At 39.5% G+C, this 27,204-nt stretch overlaps 2 protein-coding genes across 2 annotated transcripts in view; one reads left to right on the top strand and one right to left on the bottom strand.

Annotated features, from left to right (window-relative positions):
* LOC131333626 (AT-rich interactive domain-containing protein 6) overlaps positions 1 to 27,204 on the top strand; it is a 62,800-nt gene that overhangs the window by 33,348 nt on the left and 2,248 nt on the right. The window contains exons 2-11 of the mRNA XM_058368249.1: positions 12,715 to 12,855; positions 13,513 to 14,004; positions 14,101 to 14,234; positions 14,324 to 14,363; positions 18,800 to 18,852; positions 19,158 to 19,203; positions 20,170 to 20,262; positions 26,333 to 26,455; positions 26,566 to 26,617; positions 26,860 to 26,932. Of these exons, the coding sequence (XP_058224232.1) occupies positions 13,513 to 14,004; positions 14,101 to 14,234; positions 14,324 to 14,363; positions 18,800 to 18,852; positions 19,158 to 19,203; positions 20,170 to 20,262; positions 26,333 to 26,455; positions 26,566 to 26,617; positions 26,860 to 26,932 (1,106 nt within the window). The 5' untranslated portion in view covers positions 12,715 to 12,855. The remainder of the gene's footprint in view (positions 1 to 12,714; positions 12,856 to 13,512; positions 14,005 to 14,100; positions 14,235 to 14,323; positions 14,364 to 18,799; positions 18,853 to 19,157; positions 19,204 to 20,169; positions 20,263 to 26,332; positions 26,456 to 26,565; positions 26,618 to 26,859; positions 26,933 to 27,204) is intronic.
* LOC131333628 (calvin cycle protein CP12-3, chloroplastic) lies at positions 6,454 to 7,493 on the bottom strand. Its single transcript, XM_058368250.1, has one exon. The coding sequence runs from the start codon at positions 7,391 to 7,393 to the stop codon at positions 6,920 to 6,922; it is 474 nt and encodes a 157-aa protein (XP_058224233.1). The 5' UTR covers positions 7,394 to 7,493; the 3' UTR covers positions 6,454 to 6,919.

The raw sequence follows: 27,204 nt of genomic DNA, 5'->3' as shown, positions 1-27,204 counted from the left end.
ACTCGTAGCTAGCTAGTGTGTGATGAGAATCCGAATTGGTTACGCAAAGTGGTTTTTTGGTCTTTTTAAGTTTGTTGAAGGAAGGAAGGTGGCTTTTGGAATGCAAGTAGGAGATAATGCCATACTTTTTTATTATATACAATGAATTTGTTTGTTTGTTTGCTAGCTAGGCTCTAGCCCCGGCCCGCCTTTCACGGCCATATGAAACCCACAAGGCATCGCATGAATTTCGGATACCAATTCCCACTACAGGATCTTATCGTTTATTTCAGACAAATCTGATTCGACCAAGGTTTGCTGATCTTCAATTAATTAACTTGTTTTTTTATTGAACATTAAATGCATTGAGACCTACTAAATGAGCGGTCTCTAGATAGGTCAACTTCACCTGTAAACAACTCCATACATCAATCCCCAATCTAACTCTGTGGAGACCAATTTTTGGCTGAAATCAAAGTCCAAATCAAGAAACCCAAAGTAATCTGATCGTTGTAGCTAATTTTTTCCTCTTCCAATAAAAAATCTGGATACTTTATATACACAAACAGTGGGTTTATGGTTATGGGTTTCAGAGTTTGAGGATTGGGGTTTTGGGATTTTTCAAAAAATCCATCACCATCTTTGACACACAGAGAGAGTGAGAGTGTGAGAGAGAGATACCTGGAGAGGTGGTGGTGCCGCTAATGGAGAGGCGATACGATGCTTGCTGGTGTTGGGTCGGTGGTGGTGGTGGATCGAAGGGAAATTTTGGCTTACATGAATACATGGTGGTAGATGAGGCAGGGAAGCAATGGATCCAGCGAAATAAAGAGAGAGCCCTGAGAGCCTCGAATGGTGGTAGTTTTTGTGGTGACTCGTCGCGCCGGTCGGTGGTGCTGGAAGAGCGATCGAAGAGATAGAGAGAGTCGAGAGAGGGAGATGGAGTCTGAGGGAGACGGGGAGCGTGAGGTATGGGGCTAGGGTTTCCACAATCTACGTTTCAAATTTTGAAAATCTAATCAAAATTTCATATAGAATAGCCCTTAGATGGATTAGGTATTTACGAGCATGCCATTTTGTAGAATGGAAGGCAGAGATTTATGCAAAAAAATGGAATAAATTTTAAGCGTTGGTTGCCTTTAGATTCAAACACTTTCTTGTCATATTATATAGAATATAGATGGGAAATTTTAGTACTACTAGTTAGTTGATCTGCGCTTGTTTAGAGACATTGTCTAATCTAATGCTGGACTCTTGCCGCACACAGGCCTGGCCTCTTAAAATTAATTAGTTTCTGTCTTTCTGATTAGTCATTTGTAATGTCAGTAGTACAAGTCCATAGTCCAGACTTTTCAACGTACCCTGCATTTCAAAAATATCTCACCTGTTTGCCATAATAATCTTGTACTCCGTGACACAGACCGTCATAGCTAGGTTGGAATTTATTTATTTTTTATTTTTTAAGGAATGACAAGAAATTCATTAATATATTTACAACTTATCGTGTGCATCTAATAGAACTGATAATTTAAACCTATCGTACACCAGTGAACAAATAACGCATACAAATCAAATGAAGGTTAAGCCAATGATAATTTGATGAGACAGTTAGATGTCAAAGCAGAGCATGCAACTTGTTGATGTACAACCGTCACGGTAGTTCCATAATTGACGGGTCTTCCCATAGAGACCGACTAATGCCAACCAAGGAACTTTTTTTTGCACTTCTAGTAGAGAGTACCGCTTGCATGGAAAGTGACATCATGCAACTAGATGGCCGTGAGACCAACTACAACGCAAAATCGATAGGAATATGTTGTTGAGATGTCAAATATCGTTTGTGTGGAAACTGTCCTCACTCTTTGTTCTCCATTTCCCAAAAGAAAGACGAGAGAGAGGGCTAGCTGCAACGGGGAAGAGACAGACAAACCATAGAAAAGTCTATTCATGTGGTTGGGCAGATGGCTATATTGAAAATAGCACCCCACCCCCCACACACATGGTCCTAAATTCTACTCATGGGAGAGACGGACCACTACGAGATAACTTTTCTTAGTTGTTGCGTTTTGGAATACTATTATGGAAGAAAATACACACAAATGAGGAAAAAAAACAACAAATCAAAATTAAGTACTACTCCTATTTTTGTTATAGATCAATAAGTATTAGAAAAAGAGCAAAAAATCAAAGGAAAGAGGAATTCATGTTTTCAATGATTATTTCGTTTATCCTACCCACATCAATCACTTAGTTTGCAACATATATGTTGAATTCATCGTTGGAATGGAGTTTGTGTTCTCCTTATTTGTGTTCTTAGTTTTTTAAAAGCAAAAGGACATAGTTTCACACTTGGGTAGAATTCTTGTAAGAAAAATTCCTGCAGAGGATCCAAGCTCGCCCGAAACACCCATATGATTTACTCTCTCTTTGTTTCCGCGATAAACCAAAAATCCAAACACTCCTAATGATGACTAACCATTGACACAGCAAACATGCGAGATTTCTCATTTTTGGATCTCTCCGAAGGCCCAACCACAAGTAAAAAGACAAAGAACAACTAGTCTGGGTCAAACACGTTCATGAAGCCCATATATTTTTTCATGTAATTTGTTGAATTAGAGCCCCAATGACCGGGCTACTTTTATGGACCCACAAAATTAGAGCAATCCGTTTCTCGGCCCAGGAGAGACGGGGGGTTATTTCTCTCCCTCCCTCCCTCTCTCTCTCTCTCTAATGAAGCAAGAATGAGGCAAGAGCATCGTGTGACTCGTGTCTAAGTTTGGACAAAAATTGGCGGGGTTTTTTCTTTTTGAGAATGTAATTGGCTGGTTTATTAGTCCAATTTCCAACTTGGAGAACCCCTTAAGTTCAGCCCAATCTTTGTTGCCGTTTCCTTTTTGAATTCAGACTATCATGGTATGGGTATATGAGATGACCAAAAAGTATGTTTGAGATGACCAAAAAACCATGTTTCAGGAGAAGCGGATGTTGCTTGAGGGTTGAGACCAAAACAACACAGACCATGTTTTTTTTCTGGAACAAGTATCAGGAAGATCGTCCTAACTTCAAGTGCGTAAAAGCAGATACGTACGCACCACTAACAAGGAAATAAAACACGCACTAAAACAGTGCGGAGGTAGGGGAGGATGATCCAATCCACAACAGAAGAACCGGCATCAGCATCAACAACTATGGCAGAGAGACGACTGCACTAGCTGTAGTGATCTTTTTTATTTACCTTTCTTCAGGTTGATTACCTGAGGTTGTGGCCAAAGAACTTGACAGAAACAAAACAATTTTCTTTGGGGTGGGTGTGAGTTAAAAAGAGGATCCATCTCGTTAGTGGTGAGACAATTAAAATGACAAAGAATGAAGCATTGCTCCTGGAGTCGTGTTGGAGGTTTGGGGTGGAAAGGGCGCACCTTGGAATATTCTTCAAGTTGAAGAATATCATTTGCTCAGAAAACAATTTGAACTCTAAATGGATGGTACGTCGTAAGTGATTACAAGAAAAAAAAAAATTTAAAAAGGAAGGACAGAACTGTGTTTAAAATAAGAGACCTAAGGATTACTGCCGATTTTCAAATCGATATTGAGAATGTGATGTAGAATGAAAATATTATATTATTTTAAAAAAAGAATATAAAGTTCCACATTTTTGTTTTAGTTATTTTGTTAGGAATTTTGCAATTATAGAAATAAGTGTTCTACCTTATTTAGTTTTCAATTAAGTTTATTTAGTTTTCTTTTCATTATTTCCTAGTGTGTAGGGTTTCTCCTACCATAAAATGAGTTGTAAGCCTTAGGGCTATGTAATTTTGATGATTAATGAAATTATAAAGAGTGTTCTCTTTTATGCCAAATTCTTTAGTATTCTACGGAATCAACAAAGTGTTTGAAGCCTTTATTCTTAGGTATTCTTTGACTAAACGGGTTTAGAGAAGGATTTCGATCTCTGGGTATTCGTTACGAATCAATGGATTTCGGACTCGATTTAGTTGTTCCGTTCTTCATTAGCTTCCGCTGCATCAGAATGGTAGAAGAATTTCCCTTTGGAAGGATAATTGGTCTGGGGAGGGTTGCCCTATGTTACCATGTAACTAATACACTAGCCAACTATGTTTGGTATGCACATTCTAAAATGGTACACTTACTTTCCAAAACGGTAAATTTAGCGATCTAAAGCGGTCTCCACTTTTACGAAAAATCAACTTATTAAGGTAAAAATCTGCAGGATGAAATATTGGTCAAAGGAAACGGAAAGAATTTGGTCATCTTCCTAGGAATGTGTTTTGTACGAGCATTGTGAAAGATGTAGATGTTTGTCACTTGGAAGAGCAAGTTTTAATTTTGTTATCTATAGAAGCGTACACTTAGTGTACCGCGAAATCGAATTAGGCATGTGGCACATTTCTGTTCTCGTTCCTCGTACTAGTACAATCAGCATTCTACGTAACATAGGGCTTGAGTCTCTATTTCCTGCACTTTTCATCTGGATTACATATAAGGTGTGAAGTTGCTGGAAATTGTACAGATCACAGCAATAATTGATTACTTCAGATTAGAAAGACATCTTTTAGAGTGGGGTCAGGAAGAAATAGAGAGATTGAAATATATTATTTCACCTCTGTTATTCCAAGCTCAAGGCACGATACATCACTTTGGCAAATAGAACAACAGGTGGGGGTAGGATCAAGTCCTTGGGCATTGTGTCGAAGAACCCAACACCTCCATGGGTGCAATGCTTTGGCTAGATTGCCTTTCAGCTATGAAGCACGGGTACTTCAGAAATGTCGCCGTACCCGTACTGGGTACGGGTACGGGTACGGCGCCGGTACGGCAAAAACGTACCGGGTACGGCATGGGTACGGCAAAATTTGATCGGGTACTTTTGATAATTTTGGGTACGGCAAGGGTACGGCATGGGTACGTTTTAGCCCAAAATGATTTTTTTTTCAAAATTTCAGGGATTTTTTTGTAAATAATTATAAAATATGGGCTTATTGTGTAATTTTTTTGTCTTTTATATACACATACACGTTTACTGAGTCACTGAGAGAGGCAGCGGTCTAGGGCTCCAAATCAGAACAGAAGACGTAAGTTCTCTCTCTTTTATATACACATACACGTTTACACTGAGTCAATGTTTGTAAGTACTGTTGGTATGTAAGGAATAAGAAACTCGTCTAGCTTTGATCTAGGCACGTTGAACTTGATGTATGAACTTCGAACTTTTATCTATCTTACATTTTGTTGGTAAAATGGGTTTATATTTCATTTAAAGCAATAAAAAATAGAAAAAAATTATATATCTATTCGCCGTACCCCCGCCGTACCCGTACCCTACTTTTTTGGGGTTTTGCCGTTTCCCGTACCCGTACGCGTACCCGTACCCGTACCGCGTACCGGTACCCGTGCTCCATAGGGCTTTCAGGGAAGAATTAAGTCTGCAGAGGTTTTCCAAAGATGGGGTATTCTTGCTTATCATTCTAATGTACTGTCTCATTTCTGGAGAGTTGCACTTGAAAGCTCTCTTACAAACTCGTCCCCGGTTTTGGAGAATGTGGTCAGTCTTTTTTTGTTTTTTTGCATTGGTAAGGTGTTCAATGGGTAACTCCATCTTCAATTACCTAGTTTCAGTGGTGATAAGCTATAATTTTCAAAAGATGAAGAAACTACAATGCAAGGCTCTACCTTGGGCAATTTTATGGTCTGTCTAGAGTTGAGAAATGAGTGTATCTTTCAAGGAATGACAACCTAATTGGGAAGAACTTTTAGATCTTACTTAATTTAGAGTACTTTCGGGTGAAATTGAAGGTTCAGAATAATGACCATTCTGCGAATGGTCTGGTTTATCAGTTCCGAAGTTTTCTTCAAGCAATTGACAGATAGGGTTGTCATAAATTTTCCTCATTTAAGGGTGCTTTGGTGCTGCTGTTTTTGTTTCTGAAAGATGTTTACTGGGGTTAAGGTGGCATATGATAGGCTTGGGAGGTAGGTGTCAACCTTATTGGGATGTGCCTCTTCTAGAGATGATGTCATTTTGTCCCCAACTCTGGTGCTAGCTTTGTGTTTCTATTTCCGAGAGGATTTGGACAATTAGGTTTGATTTGGTGGCTTTCTACTCTTGCGTTGCCAGTGATTGTTGCTGGTTTTTGTTGTTTGGAGCTTGCTTTGCTGCTAGTTTCGCTGATTGGTGGCGGCAATTCCCTGCAGTTTTGCTTCTGTCATGTACCTGTATTAGTTTGCATTCTTCTTCTCTTGTTCTTCCCTTCACATGGTTCGTGTTGGTAGTATTGTGTCCTAAGCCCTTAGGATTGATAGTATATGTTTCTTGCTGATCAAAAAATAAAAAATAAAAATCCACTAGTAGCATTTCTAATTTGGAATAGCGGCAACTAAACTAGCATATGGGACCATATATCTTCAGCGAGTCATGATAGTAATTGTATGTTTCCAAACTAATACCAACAATCAATAAAATTTTAGTCCAATTCTCTTCAAAAGGAAAGCACCAAAAACTCACTCCCAAAATATTACGACTAAAGTACTCCATTAAACAGTACACACAAGCAAAATCACAGCTGGATAGATGGAAGAGACTCAAGTCCATACCTCGACTATTTGCTCGTATTCATTAGACTATAGAAATTATCACATTTTTTTGTGCAAATTTCATGTAGGAAATCCAGCTTTGCTTGTACTTCCACTGTGCAATCCATACTCACAAACCACCACGGATCCTCTCGATCATCCTTACGAATTTCACGTACAGTACAGAGAACAATCAAAACACAGACCACATTTGTTTCTAAGGAGCCAACCCTTGGAATATCATAACGTCAACTGCTTATATAAAGACATATCACAAACAAACCAGCAAAGCGACAAACAACGAGGGTGGATAGCACACACGGGGGGTGGGGACTGGGGAGGGGGGTTAAGCGTCATAGATGCGGCACTCGTCGGTTTCGGGGTTATCTTGACAGAAGGATTCGAGGGGATCTTGTTTCTGAAGAAGCTTGAGACGGAGATCGGCCTTGGCCTGGCTTACCTCTTCCACCTCGTCCCACGCAACCTTGCACTCATCGGATCTCTCATCTCCCAAGCAAACCTCAATCGCCTCCTTCACCTTCTCCTCTATCATCTCCGTCAGCTGTTTCTCCCTCTTCTGCGTCCCTTCGTACTTCGCCACCCCTCCCCCTCCTTCCCCTCCCCCTGTTGCCAATTTTGCTATCACCACCACCTTCCCCCTATTTCTGCCAGTAATATTTCCCACGCCAATCAAACCAGTTCGTTTCTCCCTGATTACACCATCGCCGGATCGAAGGCACCCGTGGGGGAACTGAGTCATCGGGAATTTACTTACTAGAGCAATAGTGCTCCCCATAGAAGCTACAACGAAAGACGCCATAGATCACTACGACTACGACTTCACTTTCCTAAACACCGAAATAACTAGTAGTACTACCTACTACGATAAAAGTTGGCCGGGGACGGTATTCACGACCCTTTATTTTTTCTAATAGTCCATTTTTTTCGTTTATTCTATATAACTCATTAATTTTCGTTTATTTATTCCATATAATCCATTAAAATTTTCAAATCTTCCTATTATACCCCTCTTCTCCCAAAACACCAAATCTCCATAGCCACCACCACCAAAGCTACGAACATCGCCTTACCACCGCTACTCGCTCCCCTCGTCTCTTCAAGGTTACTCTCTCTCTTTCTCTCTCTCTCTCTCAAAACGAAACCCACTTAGGAGCCGATCGAGCATTGTGTTTTTTTCAACGCAGAATTTTTAATTTTTTGAACTAGATTTTCGGCATTTCAGGTTCGAAAAAATGTAATGTTTTCGATATTTGAATAACGTAAGATTTAAATAATTTCGACAGTTAGTTATTGAAATGTTTATATATTTTCGGCAGTCAATTACCGAAATGTATATATATAGAGGACTTTTCTAATCTTCAGTAATATAATATTGTCAAATAAATTTTTGATAACCTAATACTGAAGTATATACCAGAATTCGACAGTTAATTACCAAATTATATATGTATTTTCAACAGTTAGTTACCAAAATTATTTTCAAAATGGTTGCAGTGTGGTAATTCAATGGCGATTGTACTGAGAGAGAGAGATAGAGAGTGGTGGTGGTGCGACGGTGTTCTTGATCGAGTGGTGGCGGCTATGGAGATGGAGGAGGTGTGAACAGACTGAGGGAAGAGAGGAAGAAGATGATGATGGGTTGTGTCTAAAAAGTTAGAAGGGCAAGTAGGACATTTGCATTAGGGGCTCATGTTGTAATTATTTGAAAATTTTTAATGGGCTAATGGAGAGAATAAGGGGTTGCGAATAGTCGGCCCCTAAAAGTTTTTCGATTTGAAAAAGAAAGGGATGGAGAAAGTTAACTTCATTTTTTGCCCATACACTATGTAAAACACCCACTTCGTCATCCCACTATGCGATTTTAAACCTATGGCCATGTTTGTTTTGGGATTTTAGATTCGGATTTTGGGTAATAAGTGGAGATAAATAGATAGAGAAATGAGAGTAATGATTGAGAGAAAATTTATTGAAGACCGTGTGTAAAGGGAGAGCCCAAAATCCACAATCCTAAAACGAACAAGATCGTCTGATAGCGACTAGCAATTACGTAATCACAATAGCAGAAGCATACGGTTGAATCCAATATCCAAATACAACAGTTGAAAAATTCAGCCAACTTGTTGTAGAAGGGAAGATTGTGGCAATTGAGTCCATTCCGCCTTATTAAATTTTCAAGTACGAAGGTGAGTTTGGGAAAAAATTGAAAAAACCCAATTGGAATCGGATTGGGTTAGGACTTATATTATCCCGCCCCGCACCCGCACCCGAGTTATATATCTATATAAGCTTATATTTTTAAGGTAAACTTCACTGACCTCCCCAGAGGTTTATGACAAATGCAGAAACCTCCCTTGAAATTTTTGAAATGCCACTGACCTCTCTTCCTTTTGTCGACAATATCAATATTCCCCCATCTCGTTAACTTACCCTAGATGCCGTTAACCCCTGCGTTTAAAAGACCCAGATAACCTCTTAAAAAAAGCATAAATAATTGAACAAATCACTTACTTTTTATACTACTATCATACCTTACAATTCATATAACTAAATACAACAAATCTGATTTTTTTTGTCATAATAATTACTCACTCCATCCGTATTTAATAGTCTCTCGTTCAATTCTAACAGGATAAAAAATAAGTTAGATCTTTAAATTGGTAATGAATTTTATATCCAATATGAATCTTGTTTGATAGATCTCAATTAGTTCTATAAAACAATATTTTCAAAATTACATAAAATATTATAAATTACAAGATATAATCGATTGAAAAATGACACGAACTCCCAAAAAGGACTATTAACTCCGGACGGAGGGAGTAAATGCCAAATTAATGACCACACAATAACATATATGGATTTTTACCATCAGTGACACTTTTATTTTGTAATTCACACACCTACACGGGAACATGATCATTGTAATACCCATTTTGGATATTTAGTATTTTCAACTCATATTTTAATTGAATTATGGGTTTACAGGGTTAAATTGCATATATTGGAATTGTGAGGACCTTGTGTGTGGTTATGTGTGCTCTTGTGTAATTGAGCGGTTGTAGTTTTGGTGAAATAGTGTGGCTACACCATATTAACTCTTAGCATCTATTATTAGTTGAAAGAAGATATTTTCTTCTCCTTATTCCCTTAAGCGTGAGAGAAAGAGACAACAAGAAGATAAGAAGAAAAAGAAGAAAAGCAGGGTTGATCTTGTTACGCTTACTTTGAAGCTCTAACTTGGTAATTCATAGTTTTTGTGTTTGAATTCATGTTTCTCTTGTTATATCTCATATTCTAGTTGTTGAATTCCTAGTCTTTGGTAGTTGAATCCAAGATAAGGGTAGGTTTTGGGTTAAAGGTGAGAACTCAAGAACTTGATCCTATGAAATTGGTGAATTAAAACATGTTTTGATGTAAGAATCATGTGTTCTTAGAGTAATTCTTGAATATCCCTAAGTTTTGGTATGTTTTGAAGTGAGTTAGAGGTGTATTGATGGGTTTTGGAGGTTGGAGTTGTAGGGTGTTCAAGTTGAATTTTCGCTGAAAACCCAGGTGGTACCAGTATCAAGTTCGGGGTGGTACTAATACCCAAATCTCTGGATTTTGGTTCGCTCAGTTGGTATCGGTACTAAGTTTTTGGTGGTACCGGTACCAGCCAGACAGGTGAACTTCAGACAAACATAACTTTTTCATCCGGACTCCGTTCTGGGCAAATTTTATATTGAAATTGATGTACTGAAAACGTACTTTTTAATGGTAGTGGTTTATTGACCTAATTCTAATCTTAAAAGAAGTTATGGTCAGAATACGGTGTAATAGTTATTGGATTCTTTACCGGTTTTGGGGTTATGTTTTGATTAAGCGCTGTGCTTGCTTGGGGACAATTAGAGGTCTTTGAGATGACATGTTTAAGTTTGTTGAACATCGTTTAATACCATGTTAGCTCTATAACTTGATATCAAATGGTTGTAAAATGGATTAGGGGATGTTTAGTGGCCTTGTTAACCTTTGGGTATGTGTTAACATCGTAAAAGTGTAATGGGGTGTTATCGTATATTTACTTAAACATTCCAATGGATTCATATGCTGATATGGTTAGCTTGTGGCTAGGTAATAAGCCGGTTAAATGGGATGTGCCGAAACCGTAAGTTTGGTGTACCTCGGTTGATACAAAGGTGAGTGCGTTTGATATGGTTCCCTTTGATATAATATTGCTGTGGTGGTGAGTGTATATCTTGCTAATCGTAGTTAGCTTCCGATATGGTTATCTTTAATAAGATATTGCCGTAGTGGTGAGTGTATATCATGCCATTATTGTTTAGCTTTTGATATGTTGAGAATGCTTGTGTGTGAGACACACCATGTCGTACGCCATATCGCTCATTTAACGATGGTTGGGAGCATGGTGTGTGGGACATGAGATTCGGTTGTGATATGCGTGTTTGATGAATATGCATGCTGATGGGAGTTGATTGAACCGCCGAAGGTTAGCGTGTGAGGCATACCATGTCGTATGTCATGCCGACTAATTGTCGATGGATGAGAGCATGGTATGTGGGACACCTGTTCTTGGGTACATGGAATGTGGCAGATGTGCCACTACATGTGATATGATTATGTTCATGTTGTTGTGCATTCGAGTATTTCAGTTACGTTGGTGAGTTCACATTCTTGTTGGTGTTTCTTCGGGTATTGTGGTATTATGTTGAGCATTTCTATATCTCACACACTTTGGCTTTCTTTTTTGGTTTGTCAGGTGGCAGGTTGCTTAGAGTAGGTCCACTACTGGTCATTGTGTTAAGGAGTTTTGGGCTAGCGTTGGATGATGAGGATGAGCGAGCTGGTTTGTAAATAATGAATTTAGAAGTTGATTTTGTATATTTTATGTATGTTGTAGCCAAGGGACTTTGAACGTTTAAGTTATATGAGTTTCATATAAATTGTTCGGTTGTTGAGGTTCTGTAATAGTGAGATATGATTCGCTTAGGTTATGCGAGGTTGTGGATGGTTAGTCGATATGTTGACACTTTTAAGTTTTAAGGTGATAAGTCTTCTGCTGAGTATTTATTCTATTTGTTATGGAGTATGGTTTGGTCTTGTGTGGAATGCCACGTGACCGTGCTGACTCGGGCTCACCTTGGGTGCCGTTTGCAAAGCGGGGCATGACAATCAAAGTGGTGTTTGAGATTTTATTGAAAAATTCTCACTTTTAATTATTATTTTTGTACAAAACTATAAAGCTACTTTAAGAAAAAGTTCTTTTCCTAATTCAGTCTAAACATAGCCATATAAGAATCCACATTCTAGAAAAAAATTATCTTCGTATCACATTTGAAATTTTCTCTTGTTAGGTTACGAGAAAGTGGTCAGAGAATAAAACAAGCTTACCCCTTTTCGTTTTTACTTTCAATTGACTTCATGATGGTTGAAAGCGTGGAAAAAAAGAAAGAACAGATAGTTGTACCTGAGAGTAAACCAAAATAAGATGGCCTAAGAAATGGAAAGTAAATAAACGTGTGCGTAAATATAAAATTCACGAGTTCGGATGATAATGTAATCTTTATTAAATAGAAAGCAATTTATTGTGATTGTCTCTCTATGAAGTGAGATAAAAAAAAATATGTCGAAAAAACTTGCCTAAACTGATGACAAATTTTTTTTTTTTTGCATTGACATTTTAATGTTGGGCCATCTTTAAATGAAGCAAACAAAATATATAGGAACATGAAAGTTGACTTAAGGGTTGTGGAAGGACAAGGATGAGCGTTTAATTCTAACACGTGACCAAAAAAAAAAAGAGAGTTGAAAAATGAATTGTACAAATACGGGAGATCTTTTTTGTTTGTCACATTGTCATTAAAAATTGATGAGATTGTGTGAGAAATTATATAAGTAATTAATGTTATTGATTTACCAAATCCCTCAATTGAAACAAGACTGGTAGAAACATTTAACAAAGGGTGGAACGGACATTTCAGGGGGGCACACGAGTGTTTGTCCAGTCCAGATGTTATAATTGTGTATATGAGCCAAACCCGTTCTTTGAAGTTGAAACCGCAGAACCAGAGGCAGCTCGTGGGTTGGGTTATCTCAAATCAATCTCTCTCTCTCTCTCTCTCTCTCTCTCTCCGACTCGACTCTCTGCCCTGCCGTTTTCTGGCGAGGCGTTACCAGCGTGTAGACTCGACGGGCTCCCCCCACCCTCCCTTTCTCTGCTTCCGGCACATCTTATCACCCCCACAACCTCTGCTTTCCTTACGGGTAACGTTATTTTCTATGTCCATTGCGTATCTAATAATTCTCCTATATATGCATATGCGTACATGTCGTGTATGGATACATACATATTTTGCCAACCCTAAACTCCGAAACTGAAACCCTAGTGGAGTCTCTCTTTTCAAGTATTTTTTTCTCTTCGTTTTTCGTTGAAGCTCTAGGAGCTGTAGACAGGCAAGATTCAATTAACAATGCGCGTATCTGTTTGAACTTTTTTTGTTTCTTTTCTGACCTTATAACTCTCGGTGTATCTTTTCAACTGGGAAAATCAGGGAACGAAGATGGTTATATGACTAAAAATTCGTCTTTCTTGTTGGTTTTTCCTTGCGGATTTGGCACATTAGTGCCGTATTTTTATTGTTTGAGCTAACTTGTTCGCATATCGTTTCTTTATGGGAAAATATGAGTTTTTCTCTTCAGAATTTATATTTTCCTAAAAATATTGTAGGTCATAAGCGGAGAATCAGACCCATCTACAGTGCATGTTTTTTTTCTCTCTCTCTCTCTCTCTCTCAAAATTTGTTGATGCCTTCTTCCCTGTAAATTTAATTTGTACATGAACCTTATTCCGAGGCATTTTTTGAATTCTACAAAATATTATGGTTGCTTGTGGACTCTAGAATTGACACAACCAAATTGTAGATGGAGGAATCGGCTGTTGATGGACAGCATCCGGAGAGCGATTTTGTTGATGCAAAAGTTGAACACCAAGGAGAGGAAGACTCTCCTGCTGCGGGAGTCCCAGAGGACCAAGAACCCAGTGAAACGAGGCTGAAGAACCAAAAACCTACCGAATTAGAGCCCGAAGTCGAAAACTCCAGTGAAAATGGTGTGGAGGGTCAAAACCTTAGCGATGACGAGCAAGTGTTTGTGAAGGAAGCTCAACAAACTGAGGAGGAAGCATTGGTAAACGTGCAAGCTGAACCTGACCATGCAACAGATGCTGCAACTTCTGTTGCTCAAGTTGAGGATGCAGGTCTTGATGAGGTGCCAGAAAATGAAAGCGAGGGCGGTGATACTCATCCTGGACATCAACATGAACCTGTTACACCAAATTCTCTTGTGAGATATTCGAATGCAAATGCTGAAGATGACAGTAAGGGAACGCCCAAGAATTGGCTGAATGAATCAATGGTACACCCTGACAAATCGCCAATTGAAGTAAAAGGGCAGATAGTGGTCCATAATATTCCATAGGTCTCTACGTATTATTTCTTGTTTGGATTGCAGATCGCAGATGATGATGAATCTGGGACACCAGAAGACCAAGCAGCATTCATGAAGGAGCTGGAAAGTTTCTGTAGGGAAATGGCCTTGGACTTTAAACCTCCTAAGTTTTATGGGCAGCCACTAAACTTGCTCAAGTAATTTTACTATGGCTTTGAGTGTGTATATAAGAGATATGTAGGTTTTTGGTTAACCTAACCTAATGTATTCTTGTCACTGGTATTAGGTTATGGAGAGCTGTCATCAGGTTGGGCGGCTATGATCGGGTATGACCATGCCTTGTTAATTTCTTGTTGTTTTAATATTTCCCTGATGACTTAATCATTATTGTTCACTATTTTCGGAAGCCTTTTGTTGTATGTTTTAGGTTTGTAGTCGTTGAGTAAAATGCCCAAACGTGGTTAGCTGCTCTCTCTGCCCATAGTAGCATAGAATAGTAAGGAATCTTTCAATACTCAAAGAGGATCAAATATGGAGTTTGTAATTAGTACCTGAGATGGAAACTGTGAGTTATTGTAAATATAACCTCGTAAGTTTCAACCCATGGGTCGACTTGAATCTTTCTTGATCAAGTAGTCTTGAATGTTCAACACAAATGACTGGACAATTTTTGAATAATACTTTTGCTTTCTCCTTGTGTTATGTACTTGTTAGTTCTTGAACGTTATGTGCCCAAGGAAATTAAGTGTATAGCTTTTATTTTTTGATAGGCAAAAAAATTTTATTCAGAAATCTTGACAAAGGGTACATCAAGATGGGGGAAGGGGAATCCGACCAAGGGTTGGATTGAAAGAGAACAAAAACTGTTTGGACAAACCCCAAACACTCCCAAACCCCAAAGAATACAACCCTAAATCAACACATGGGCCTGACCAAAAAGGCTCAGGCCAAAATGAGCTAAGCCTGCTAAAAACCACAGCCTAAACCCTAACACAGAAAAACACACCACCGCCACTGCGAAACCAGAGTCAGCACCACCGCCATCACTAGAAACCCACAACCACCACCTGACCCGCCACAACCCCCCCTCCACCACTCAAACCGACACTGCAAACACAAACACAAACAAAAACACCAGCCACCACACCAGTAGACGACGACGAGAGAGGGTGATCTGAAACGACGCGAACCTGCAAGATGCCGGACTCCTTTGATGGCTGCCAAGACGCCGCCACTTCGGATGTCCAGATCTTTACAGCCACAACCCCAACACCAGCTGCATGGTCATGCAAAGCTGTTAGGCCAGAGACCGAGATCGCCCAAGAGCAGATCCGGTTGGAAACCATGCTGCCATAACTCCGCCTGACGCCGCCACCAACACCTAGCCTTTAGGACAACCGGCTACCCCCAGATGTGGTTGCCGGTAGGTGAACAACGACCCTGGGAAGAAACTGCAAGAAAGAGAGCGGGGAGTGAATCTGTTTAGGGAAAGGGGAAAGAGAGGAACGCCCAGGGGGGAGGAGGGAGGGGAGGCGTCTCCTGATTTGAAATGAGAGAGAGAGAGAGAGAGAGAGAGAGAGAGAGAGAGAGAGAGAGAGAGAGAGAGAGAGAGAGAGAGAGAGGTTAATCATTTTTGTTTCCTCATGAGACATGTGATAATAATCTTGAAATGAGGTTAATAGGTTAATCCTTTTCAAAAATTTTGACTGAAATGAGGTTAATCATTGAAATGTCAGAAGTCACAAATACACAAGAGATATAGAGATAGGGGGAAAAGGAGGGGAGAGAGGTAGGATGGAGTATTGGTGCAGGATGTTGATGTAGTTGTGTTGCAGTGCTTCGATTTCCAATACTCTTGCAAACATGTAGATGCAAGCTTTTGTAGTTCAATTAAGTATAAGGGCATAGCTAAGAAGCGTAAGATGTCCAGGACCCAGTGAGAAAAAATATTGAGAAGTCGCCATTTTCTGTGAAGTTATCCGTAACCTCAGAGGCTTCTGTAGAGGAAATTTTAGAGGTATGGACTTCTTGCAGGTAGAATTGCGAATCGTATTTGCTTCGGTTTGCTAGACACTTATTTCCTTTTGAAGGGGGCTTAAGAAGCTCCCTTGATCACTATGTTAATATTGTTAAAACTGCTTTGTAAAAGACTAAAAGTCATCAAACAAAAGTTGCCCAATACGTTAAGCACTTAAGTTCTCTTATTACCCCATCCCCTGGGTTTTCCAACCGAGCTTCTCTATGATGTGCCTGGCCCTTCAAGGCTAGCGGTACTTGAGGATAGGCCTTAGTCCAGGCCTTTAGGCCATAGAGGCTGATGGGACAGCTAATGAAAGCCTCTAGCCCGAGCTCAATTGATTGAGCTTGCTTCTCTCTTCTTGTTCTTAGCGCCATGTTCCGGCATGTCTCTCTGTCCCTGTTCAGAATAGGGTTTTGCCTCTTCATTCTCCACGATTATCTCTTGCGTTCGTTCAGTGTTTGTTCCTAATTATCGACTTTCCTATTATATTGCCTCTGCCCTGAGCATTCTCCGACGTTGCTCCTCCGACAACCTATTGTTTATTTTCATCCAACCCTCTTGTACCAGCCCCCTGTTCTTGTTTCCTTTTGTTTATTTTGTCTTCGTGGCTTTTCTGCCTTTCTGGTATTGGAGCTTGTTTTGCTCATTCAGGGTTAGTCTTGCAGTCATTCCGTACCAATGTTCTAAATGGCGCTAGTAGGGCGGAGACCCACCTCCAAGCGCCAAGCCGTCTAGGCGCCGCCAAGCAATTCGGTTTTTTTTTTTTTAACAAACCATTATCCAATCAAACTATATTCTATGTATCCATAATACAAGTTCAAAGTTCTACATAACCATAATGCAAAGTTTAATGTACAAACCCAAATGAAATTAAGTAGTAGCAACTAGCAAATAAGTTGAATAAGACAATAAGTAGAAATAAACGAGATCGGAGATCCCTAATGCCAAGTTAAAAGTTCATCTCTTTTCTTTAACTCTTCTCCTCCATACCCTTCCAAAACTTGATCTACATTAGTTTAATACTATACATTTTAGGCCGCCAAAGGCCTCCAAAGACGTCGATGATGCCGCCAAGCCCCTCCAAGGCCCACCAAGACCGCCGCCAAGACCGCCAAGGCCGCCTAGGCGGCCGCCAAACACCGCCAAACCTCCCTGGGCGCCAAATCGCCGAGACCGCCATGGCCGCCTAGGCGGCCGCCAAACACCGCCAAACCTCCCTGGGCGCCAAATCAAACGCCAAGGGGTATTGGCGTGGCGGCAGGGTACCTCCAAGCGCCTAGGCAGCCTCGGCGGCCGCCATTTAGAACACTGTTCCGTACTGTGTTTTCCAGCCTCCATCACTGCCATACCACGATAAAAAACCTAGACAACGTATACCCACATGTGGCGGCGAATGTAGCAGGTTAAATCAGCTAAGACTGGAACCGTGCCTTGGTGAACTATATGGAACTCCTCACTGCTAAGAGGCTTGTGAAGGAATCCAATAAGGGTATGATACGTCCTCTCATATGTACTATAAGGCTGCCCGACCGGGTTTCAGTTTGATATGCCCTCCTAGAATGTCTGAAATTGTACAAACTAGGGTGTAGGGTATTTGGGAATGCATGCCTTTGAGGGAGGTTAAGTATCCTAATTATACGCACTTTGTGCCTTGGCATCCAAGCTTTGCTAACTCACATGCAGGTAACCACCCTGCGTGACCTCCCCCCCCAAATCCTGAATTTTCACATGGAAGATCCCATTCTATTAGCGAAGGATATGTAATGTCCCTCCCACTCGTCAAGCTTATCTCTCAGTCTCAGCTAACTGGCTCCTATGTCTCCAGCCTCACCACGTGACGTTTATCGTTATTGGCTTTTCGCATTAACCCGATGGGCGGAGGCCTAATGCGGCCTGAGCCACTGATACGTACCTTTTCCAGGCCAGTTCTACTGCTCAACCCATTCTTGAACTGATCTATTTGTCCCAATCCATTTATCCTGCTTATTCCCCCATCTATTGCTTATCAAGGCATGGGTCTCTAGTGACTTACCCAACTAACCAAGGGTAGTGGTGGACCTTAGGACAGACCTTAGTCCAATCCCCTGGCCCACTAATGCCAATGGTGAATTTATCGCATTTCATTAAGTATTTAAGCGATCTGCGTCCCTTTTTTTACTGTGTACTTGTTTTAGTAGGTATACAACTATATCTTTCATATTGCTTCTCAGAAATAAGTTTTTGTTAAGATGTACAAGTACAATGCATGGTATTGTTCTTTTTTGTGATAGTATGGTCCTCCTAGTTGGTGACAAGTGGGGAGAAACCTTGTCGCTGCACACTTCAGACTGGAGTTTCAGAAAAACAGAACCTCCCATAGTCTGTAATTTTTTTTTGTAGCAGAATACAAATGTTTCTTTCCTCCCCACATTGATAGAAGTAAATAAACGGGAATAAATTCTAACTCCCACATGATGAAATGTAAAAACCCCATATCTTTAATTTAATAACTTGATTGTCAAAATTTGCAGTAATCTCTTATTGGTAGGTAGATTTGCTTTATAGTCTTCCATGTGCTTGTTACGATGGACATTGACCAATGGTCAACCCTTAATTATCTACTGGTTTGTACTATTGTGGATATGAGTTCACCTACTTACTATTGGTTACTCCAGGAATTTTTTTCCCATGAAGGCTTGTATTTTAAGATGTTTGTTAATACAGTGAATTTAACTCCCTCACTTCTACCATGGGTATTTGCAGGTAACTGGATCGAAGTTATGGCGGCAAGTGGGAGAATCATTCCACCCCCCAAAGTAAGGATGGGGATGTTTTGTTTGTAGCTCCATGGATTTTTTATTTTGCAAACTTCCTAGTTTACCCCTTTGTCCTGACTCCTGTCCTTATCTGTCATTGTGCTTGCACTGTATGGTTAATGAGCTCAGCTAAATTGTGACTTACTCAAAATGCAGCACTATGCATAAAACTACAATTATATCCCTCCATAGATGTTATTTTCTATGTTGAGTTCATTTTTGTAGTGACTGATTCCGAATTACTTTTTCGCCAACTATTTTCTCTTTAAGTTGGTTTCTTTGATTGGATTAACTTTCTGTCTCAGGACCTGCACAACAGTCTCTTGGACGTTCCGCATCTTCTATGAAAAGGTGATAATTGTGTTACTAATCCACTGTCTGCTCAGAAATCAGAATATATCCATTTTTGGTACTCCCTCCGTCCCATATTGGATGGCAATTTTGGGGAAACTCAAAATTTATCCAGACACAATGATTACACCCTTCTAATAAAACTTTCCAAAAATACCCTTTCATTTTGAAAACAACTTATTCCCACAGTTGGCAACCAAACTGATACTCCAATTAGAAACCCACACACGGAATCCGAGTAATTTGAATAGTTAGATACACGGGCAAAAAGGGAAGATCAAGTGTTTTCATGCTTTTACTTTTCAAAATGGACATCCATTTGGGACGGCAAAAAGCGTCAAAAATGACATCCATTTTGGGACGGAGGGAGTACATTTTTTCAAACGTAGGCACCAAATAGGGTTAGGTTGTTGGTCCCCTAGCCTATTGGCCCAATTCCTAGTGAAGTCTAATGCCAAAACTGCTATAAAATTTATTCAATATTTATTAAATCCTTGCTCATGGTTCTTTCTCAAATCACGATTCTTCTGGGTACGTTGCTTCTTATGTGTTTCAAAGTAAATATTTTTGTTTCTTTGTGCCATAGTTACTTCTGTTGAAAATTTAGACAGCATAGACTTGAATGGGATTCCGATTGGAGTTCCTCTATTATCCATTTACGTTGTTTCCCTTGCCAAGTGCCAACTGAACAACACTTGGCTAAGGTTTATCGTAATACCCAAATGGCTACTTTACTCTTTTGACAAAAAAGTTGTAAATAGTATAACTTTAGCAGTAAATATAACGCATTCATGCAGGTGACGTATGTAAGTTTTTGGTTCCGCATATTTTCTAGAGTAGCCTAAACGGCTACTCTCTCAGTAATTGCTCTGTTTGTGATGGCTGTTTTTGTTATATGAGAGGCTACTTAGGTGCTTGTGATAATCTGGCGATGACTCTTGCGCCGCGTATTTTCTGTTTTTTCAGGCACTTTTGGAATATGAAAGGAATAAGAAGCAGAGTGGTGAGCTCCAACTTGCCGTTGAAGCCCTCCCTGAGCCCTTAAGTGTCGAAAAGGAAGTAAGTTTAAATATTTAGTATATTGAGTCTTTTCAATTCCATGAACTACGAGAAGATTGTGTTGTGTTCTTGAGATGTGTTGAGGGTTCAGATTTTGATCTGCTTATGTAGGGTATCAAGGGTTATATAACTTGTAGGTTTTGTGGTTTTTACTTATAGGTTCCAAAAACTTATAAGACCAGCCATGTTATTGTTAAACTACCAATTAGCTCAAAAGCTGAAACTGTTAGGAAAAGGGCCCAACAATGGATATCAAGGTATCTAACACCCTTCCTTACGTTTAACCCTGTCTTGCATATGAGATGCAAATGTCCATAGATATTGGGAAAGACTGCAAAGGGGATAAACATAACACAAACGGGGTGCAAATACAAATTGAGAGATTCGAACCCAAAACCTCTCCCAACCTGAGATTTGAAACCATGTTAAGTTAGCTTAAGATGTTAAGAAATAAGCCAAACAATGTAAATGATTCTTTTGACCAACTATGTGGCACCAAGTGTGTGGCTTCTAAGAAACATGTGAGTAAGATGAGTGTAGTTGAAATCATAATGTTGAGATGAATGTGTGATAGGATTTTAAAAAAAGAAAGAAACCTTCGTGGGATATGAGGGCTAGCACTGATAGCAGATAAGATGAGAGAGAATAGATTATGGTGGTTTGGACATGTCTATCATAGATCGGTTGATGTAGTTAGGTGGAGTGATATGATTATGGTTGATGGTTGCAGTAAGGGGCGGTGTAGACCAATAGACTTTAGTACGAGAAGCCTCGGTTTCTTGAATATCATGGAACACGACAACAGATTCATGTAGCAACCTCAATTGATTGGACTCGAAGCTTAGTTTGGTTTGGTATGTATTAGGTGGCTAGACCATAATTAAGAATCAGGGTACAAGTGGTTGTGGATTTCAGTTAGGCAATAGCTTTTGTGACATGAATCAAGTGGCTGAGTTGTGCAACTAGTACAGTCTGTACAGATGATTAGGAGGAATCTTCATGAACAATTACCTATTAGTTTCTAATTTGTCATCATGCAATCATCCTAAAAGCAGTAGAACAGAGAGGATTCATCTCAATTTTAGAGTATGCTATGCCATGATGGTTATGAAAACTGAAAAACTGCTTGATTTGTTGACTTTTGTACTTGTATATTTTATTCCCCATGCCCCTTAAATTATAACACCTACTGTCTCTCTGGAAATTTTCTACTCCATGCTCTTGAAAACACAAAACCTAGGATGAACGATCCGTATGACTAGAAGTTGTAAGGACATGTCTAGATGTTAATGTTTTGCATGTTTGCCTTGCGAAGCGGTGTTGCTTTCATGCGTGTATTTTACACCTTTGATGTTTTTATATGATTAAAATATGCAGAGTCTTGTTTAAGTTAAGTTAAGGTGTTTCTTCATTGTCAATTATTGCTGCCTTCTTGTACTTTCTAAAGTTTTTAATATAATTGCTTCGCTACTCAAAAGATTTTCCCTCCTGTTCCACTTTGCCTACAAACTTAGAGATAGTCTATACCTGACAAACACGAGCTTTTTATTAGTCTTATTTTAGTTGTGTTCTATGATTTTTGTGAGGATCACTTTTGGCTCATTCACTGAAGTTTAGTTCTTGCCTAAATTGGTGTTCCCATTGGAGGGTAAATAGTGACCGTAAAACCCTGCATGGTGGTTCACATCAACCTCCCCTTTTACTCCATTTAGCTGCTTCAAAGTGATGCAACAGAAATTAACCATCTTCCGGTCGCTTTTGCTTTATGTTGTGTAGGAGTGTTGCCCTCGCGCGGGAGGGGTGTTGGTTTTTTGTTTCGCGCTGGTGTCAGAGTTCTTGTTGAAGTTTTGACTGGAATTTTTTCTGTGTCTGGATGGGTGCCACGTTTGTTCGGACGGGGGCAACTATATGTGATGCATGGAAAAAACTTACTGCTTTTTTCCAAGTTCCAACAAAACGGGACTTAAGTGCGTTCGGACGATGCAAACACAGAAGGAAGTATATTATGGGAGTTTTGACTATTTTTTAGCCTTTTTTTCCTTTGGGTCCATTATGAGAGGCTCCAATAGTGGAGAGTTTCCTTTGGGTATCATGGTGGAGTTGTAAATTCATTGGGTTTGATATTAGGGTTATGTGTTTCTCTTTGGATTCCTCTAGAGTTTTGTCCCTTATATTTGGTGTAGATTCCGTAAGTAACTTAGTGACCGCTTTTAGGAATAGCTTGGAACAATAAAATGAAACAAGAACAATTGCACTATCATACTGGTCGACTTCCATGCTAGAGTAAGAACTAGCATGAAAGTTCCATTTAGGGAATGACGATGTACCATGATACTCTTTGGTCTCTGGTTTGATGGTTGTACGTGCGGATATAGCTGGCTCTTTGTAATCTCTCAATGTTCATATTGAATCCTCTCTCGCTCTTTGCCCGTGGAGTACGTTTAGAGCCCGTTCAAGAAACCTTCTTAAAAAATAAGTAGCTTATTTCACATTTTCAAACTCAAAAATAATGTAAATGAAAAATATTTTTTCAATTTTTTTTTGCATCTTATAAAAGATCTCGGTGAGATCTTTCAAACAAGATTCATAGTGCATATTTTTAGATTTCAATAAATCCATAATTTTTAAGCTTGAAATTGTCTTCTTAAAAAATAAGGGTTTTTTCTGCGTTCTGGAACACACCCTTAATCTTATGCTTAGGCTGAAACACGCAAATCTGTGTCCTTGTTTGATTGCTTGTTGGTTTGTTTTCTCTACTTCGCGATTGTCATAACAAACTGGTATAAGAGCTTAGGGTTTCTTCCTAGGCATATCTTTATTTCGGTGGTCTTGTTTTTTGGTGATCAAGTCCGATAACAATTATGAAGGCAATACGGAGTTGAGAACTTTGATGTGCAAAGCAGCAACGCGTGTAAAGATGCGTGTTTTGCTAGTTCAACAAGGATTAAACAAGGCTTTGTTGGGGAATGAGAAGAGTGCTTTTGGCAAGAGGTTGAGGAGGAGACTACGGCTACCGGTATGTTGTCGAAATTCGCTGGTTAAGCTAAGTTTGATTCAAAGGCTGGGTGCTTCGAGAGGTGTTCTGCAAGGGGATTGCTCTATGGTGTTGGATTTGATGGAACTAAAGTCAAGGTGGAGATTTGTTGAAGTTTTGCCTTGAGTTGTATACCTGCGACCAGACGGGAGTCATATCCGTCCGAATGGGCAAGTATTTGTAATGCACGCGGAACCTTCTATTTTTTCGTCTGGACGGGGTTTAAGTGCATTCAGATGGTGCGTGACACGGAAGTATTTCAGGTGGTTTTGATTATTTTTTGAGTTTTTTTTCTTTTAAATCAGAGTACTAGGGTTTTGTCCCTTTGGGTCCATCATGAGAGATGTATCACGCAAAATTCGAGTCTGCGAAAAAGACGGAAAAATGTTGACTAAGTCAATTTTATTAATTTGAGAAATTTAGGGTTACAATCTCTGATGCAATTTTCAGAGAAAATTAATGCTCTGATTCTTCTCTTCGGATGTTGAAACGAGGGCTTGACAGCTTGATCTCGATTTGAACGGCGATATCTTCTGTAGTCTTTGCGAAGATGATGGCGACTTTGTTGGGCTTTGAAGCTTCTTCTCAAGTTGAATTGCTTGATCTTCTCCAATTTAGGTGAAAAGGATGACGGATTTGTGGATATTGACTTGAGGGCTTTGGAGCTTTTTTTCAAGTCGGTATTTGAGATCTTCTTCGTTTTGGTTGAAGAAGATGCGAATTTGCAGATGTTGATTTGAGGGCTTCAAAGCTTGGTCTCAAATCGGTATTTGAGATCTTCTTCAATTTGGTTGAAGGTGGTTGAAGGAGACTGATGATTGGTGGACTTGGCTTGAACGTTCTTTAGGGCTTGGATGCTTTGAATTGAAAAGCGTCTGGCTTGATGCGAATTTAAAAGATTCTGAAGGGCCTTCGCAGCTTTGATCTTCAGAACTCCGGAAGCTTGCGTGTGACGGATGAATGCGAATTCTGAAGGGCTTGGAGGCTTTGATCTTCAGAGTTCTGGAGTTTGAATTTGATGATGGAGATTTGATTTGAGCGTTATTCAGGGCTTTGAAGCTTTGATTTGAAGAACTGCCTAGTTTGATGTGGACTTGACTTGAGAATGTTCTTCGGAGCTTTGATCTGAAGAACCTTCTTGTTGGATTTAGACTTGAAGACTTCTGAAGGGCTTGAGGGCTTTGATCTTCAGAGCTCTGGAGCTTATGTGCTTCAATGTGCTGATGGAAAAATGAGAGGAGAGCACCTCTATTTATAAAGATGTAGGATGGAGAGTCATAACCAATCTCTGCTTCCTTCATATTTATCTCCCTTTAATTATTTCTTTTTTCTTTTAGTGTAAAAGAAATAATTAAAATTCAATAATTATCCTTCTTTCTTTTATTTTAAGAAAGACAATTATTTGTGAAGAGAAACACAATTATTATTTTATCAAGTGGCTTAATTTGATTGGCCGAGCTTAATAAAAATAATAACTGTGTCACTTTGACACGTGGCACCATTTGATTGGCTTATATGCATCATCTTGACTTTTGACCTTGAGACACATGGCAACATTTGATTGGCCATTTACCGTGCCCTATTTACTAGGTCTCGCAACACGTGGCAACTTGTGATTGGCAGTAAATTTTACATGTCTACAAGAGGCTCCTTTGGGAACCACTATGAGTTCTCTCTCGCTCTTCGCCCATGGAGTACGTTTAAGCTTATGCTTAGGCGGAACCGTGAACATCTTTGTGTTCTTGTTTGATTGTTTGTTGGTTTGTTTTTTATTTGCTTATTGTCATAACAATTCTGAGCCTCTAAATATTATGGCAATGAGCTGCCTGCTTGAGTTTGGTTTTCCTCTTCCTAGATGAGATAGTAATGATTGGCCTTAAAGTGCATGTTTTGATACGATGCCATGAACCATCTTCTAGTTACTTTTCTCAGTCTTTTTTTAGGAAAGCTATTTCCGCTGACACCAGTCCCCATGCTTTCCTCATCTGAATGTGGAGGTGAATGAGGTCCGAAATGAAGTAATCTTTTGAGAAATTTCTTTTGTTGAAACCAAGTATAGTTAAATGGAGCTCAAGGAAAAGGTATGATGCAAGTCAAAGTATTTTGGTGTGGTCTGTATGGTTGTGTTCTCAAGTAGTACTACCGTGCAATATTTACATCACACCTGTTACAAATAGAACCTCATTTGAATGTGCTACCTGATCCACGTGATTTTGGACTAAATCACTTAAGACTTTTTTAAGTATGAACTTTCTCTAGGCAGCCTAGAGGGGGATTTGTTACTGGCGAAGTGGATACTTACAGCTTTAGTAGCTGGTTCAGTGAAATGTCTAATTGCCACCAGTGGAGACCTGGTCCATATAGAGGATTTTTTCAATTTGATTGTTTGACAAACTATTCATGCAATGTCAAATTGTGGGTGATTAATTAATGCAAGAAGGGGGAACTTAAATATTTGCAGTTCTAAGGTGTTGTTACTTGTTACTGGCTCATATCTTCTGGTTTAGTTGCAAATTTGTTGTGTTTGTGTTTTTTTTTTTTTGGTTTAAAATTTGTATTTGTGTTTTTGATATCCTTATCTGTGCTTATACTCCCTCCATGTATACTATTACTCCATTACAGAAATCATGTTGTTTTTCGAATTAAAAAGTAAAGATCTCAATTAGTCCTTTCAACTGGTGCAAAACAAAACAGAAAAGTATCTGCAAAAGTGCTATAGTTTTTTATTCGAAGCACAATACGATTTTTTGGAAGACTAAAAAGATGGAGGGAGTAAAAGAAGTGTCCTCTTTTGTTTTCATGTTCATTTGCAAAAGATCTCCTCCATTTCTGCTTTGGCAATGTAGTTTCTCTGTTTATCGGATTTGGAAAGCAGTTCGTTGACCAGTTGAACTTATAGCTTTGGATTTGTTAGGAAATGACTACCATGCTCTACCGTACCTTTATGACAAATTTGGAATTTCCGGGAAGCTAATATTACCTCCTCCCTCCCTCTCCCCCTCTTCATAAATTAATCTTCTTAGATTTTGTCTGCAGGCAAATGGTCACCAAGCTCCAGGATCAGGTAGGGCACGAAGGGATGCTGCAGCTCGTGCCATGGAAGGGTGGCATGTCCAGCGACTTTATGGTTATGGTGAAGTTGGTGAACCTATTATTAAGGTCTGATGTAACTCAATACGCTGCAGTCATTTCTTTCTGTTCTAACTTTGTATAGGAATGTGATATTTCTGCTTTCTGAGTCTTTTTATTCTTGACTTTCTTGTCTATAGGACAAGAACCTGAATAATATGCCGAAGCGTGAAAAAAGCCTCAAAAGCATCGGTATGCGCTATGCTCCTGTACTTATCATTGTACCTTAGGTGTACGTTCCCTTATGTTTTGGAAAAGAAAACTGGTGTAACTCCTAGTAAAAGTCCAAGAAATTTACGAGATGTTGGAGAGTATTTCCAACGCTGCCCTAGACTTATCTTAGTTTTCTACCAATCATTTGTAAGATATCTCATTGGCACTTGGTGTTCGAATCCATTGCTCATGGGGAATATGAATATGCTTGACTGTCTCAGGTTCAGTTAAACACAAGAGACCAGCGGAGATGGAGCATGCCGTGAAAGCTGCCCGAACTGAAACAGCTAAGCAGTTAAGGGTCCAATTATGTCTTGACTTATCAAAATTTTCTCTTCTCCTTGATGAATTAATAGACAAGGATATCAGTGAGCTCCATATGAAGTTCCCAATTTCCTACTTTCTTGTTGTGGTCATACTAGAACTAGTAAGTGGGTGCGGGTGTGATCATACCAGCAAGGCAGCGAGCACTTGTTAGTGGGTATGATCATGCCATGTTAGTGGGTGTCAATTTCTAAAATCTTGATTTCCTGCCAAAATTAGCCAGTAGTAAATACTGGTCCTCT

Source organism: Rhododendron vialii, chromosome 7a (assembly GCF_030253575.1).
Source record: "Rhododendron vialii isolate Sample 1 chromosome 7a, ASM3025357v1".
Lineage (NCBI taxonomy): Eukaryota > Viridiplantae > Streptophyta > Magnoliopsida > Ericales > Ericaceae > Rhododendron > Rhododendron vialii.
Note: the sequence above shows the minus strand (reverse complement) of the source record. Positions and strands in the feature narration are given on the sequence as shown.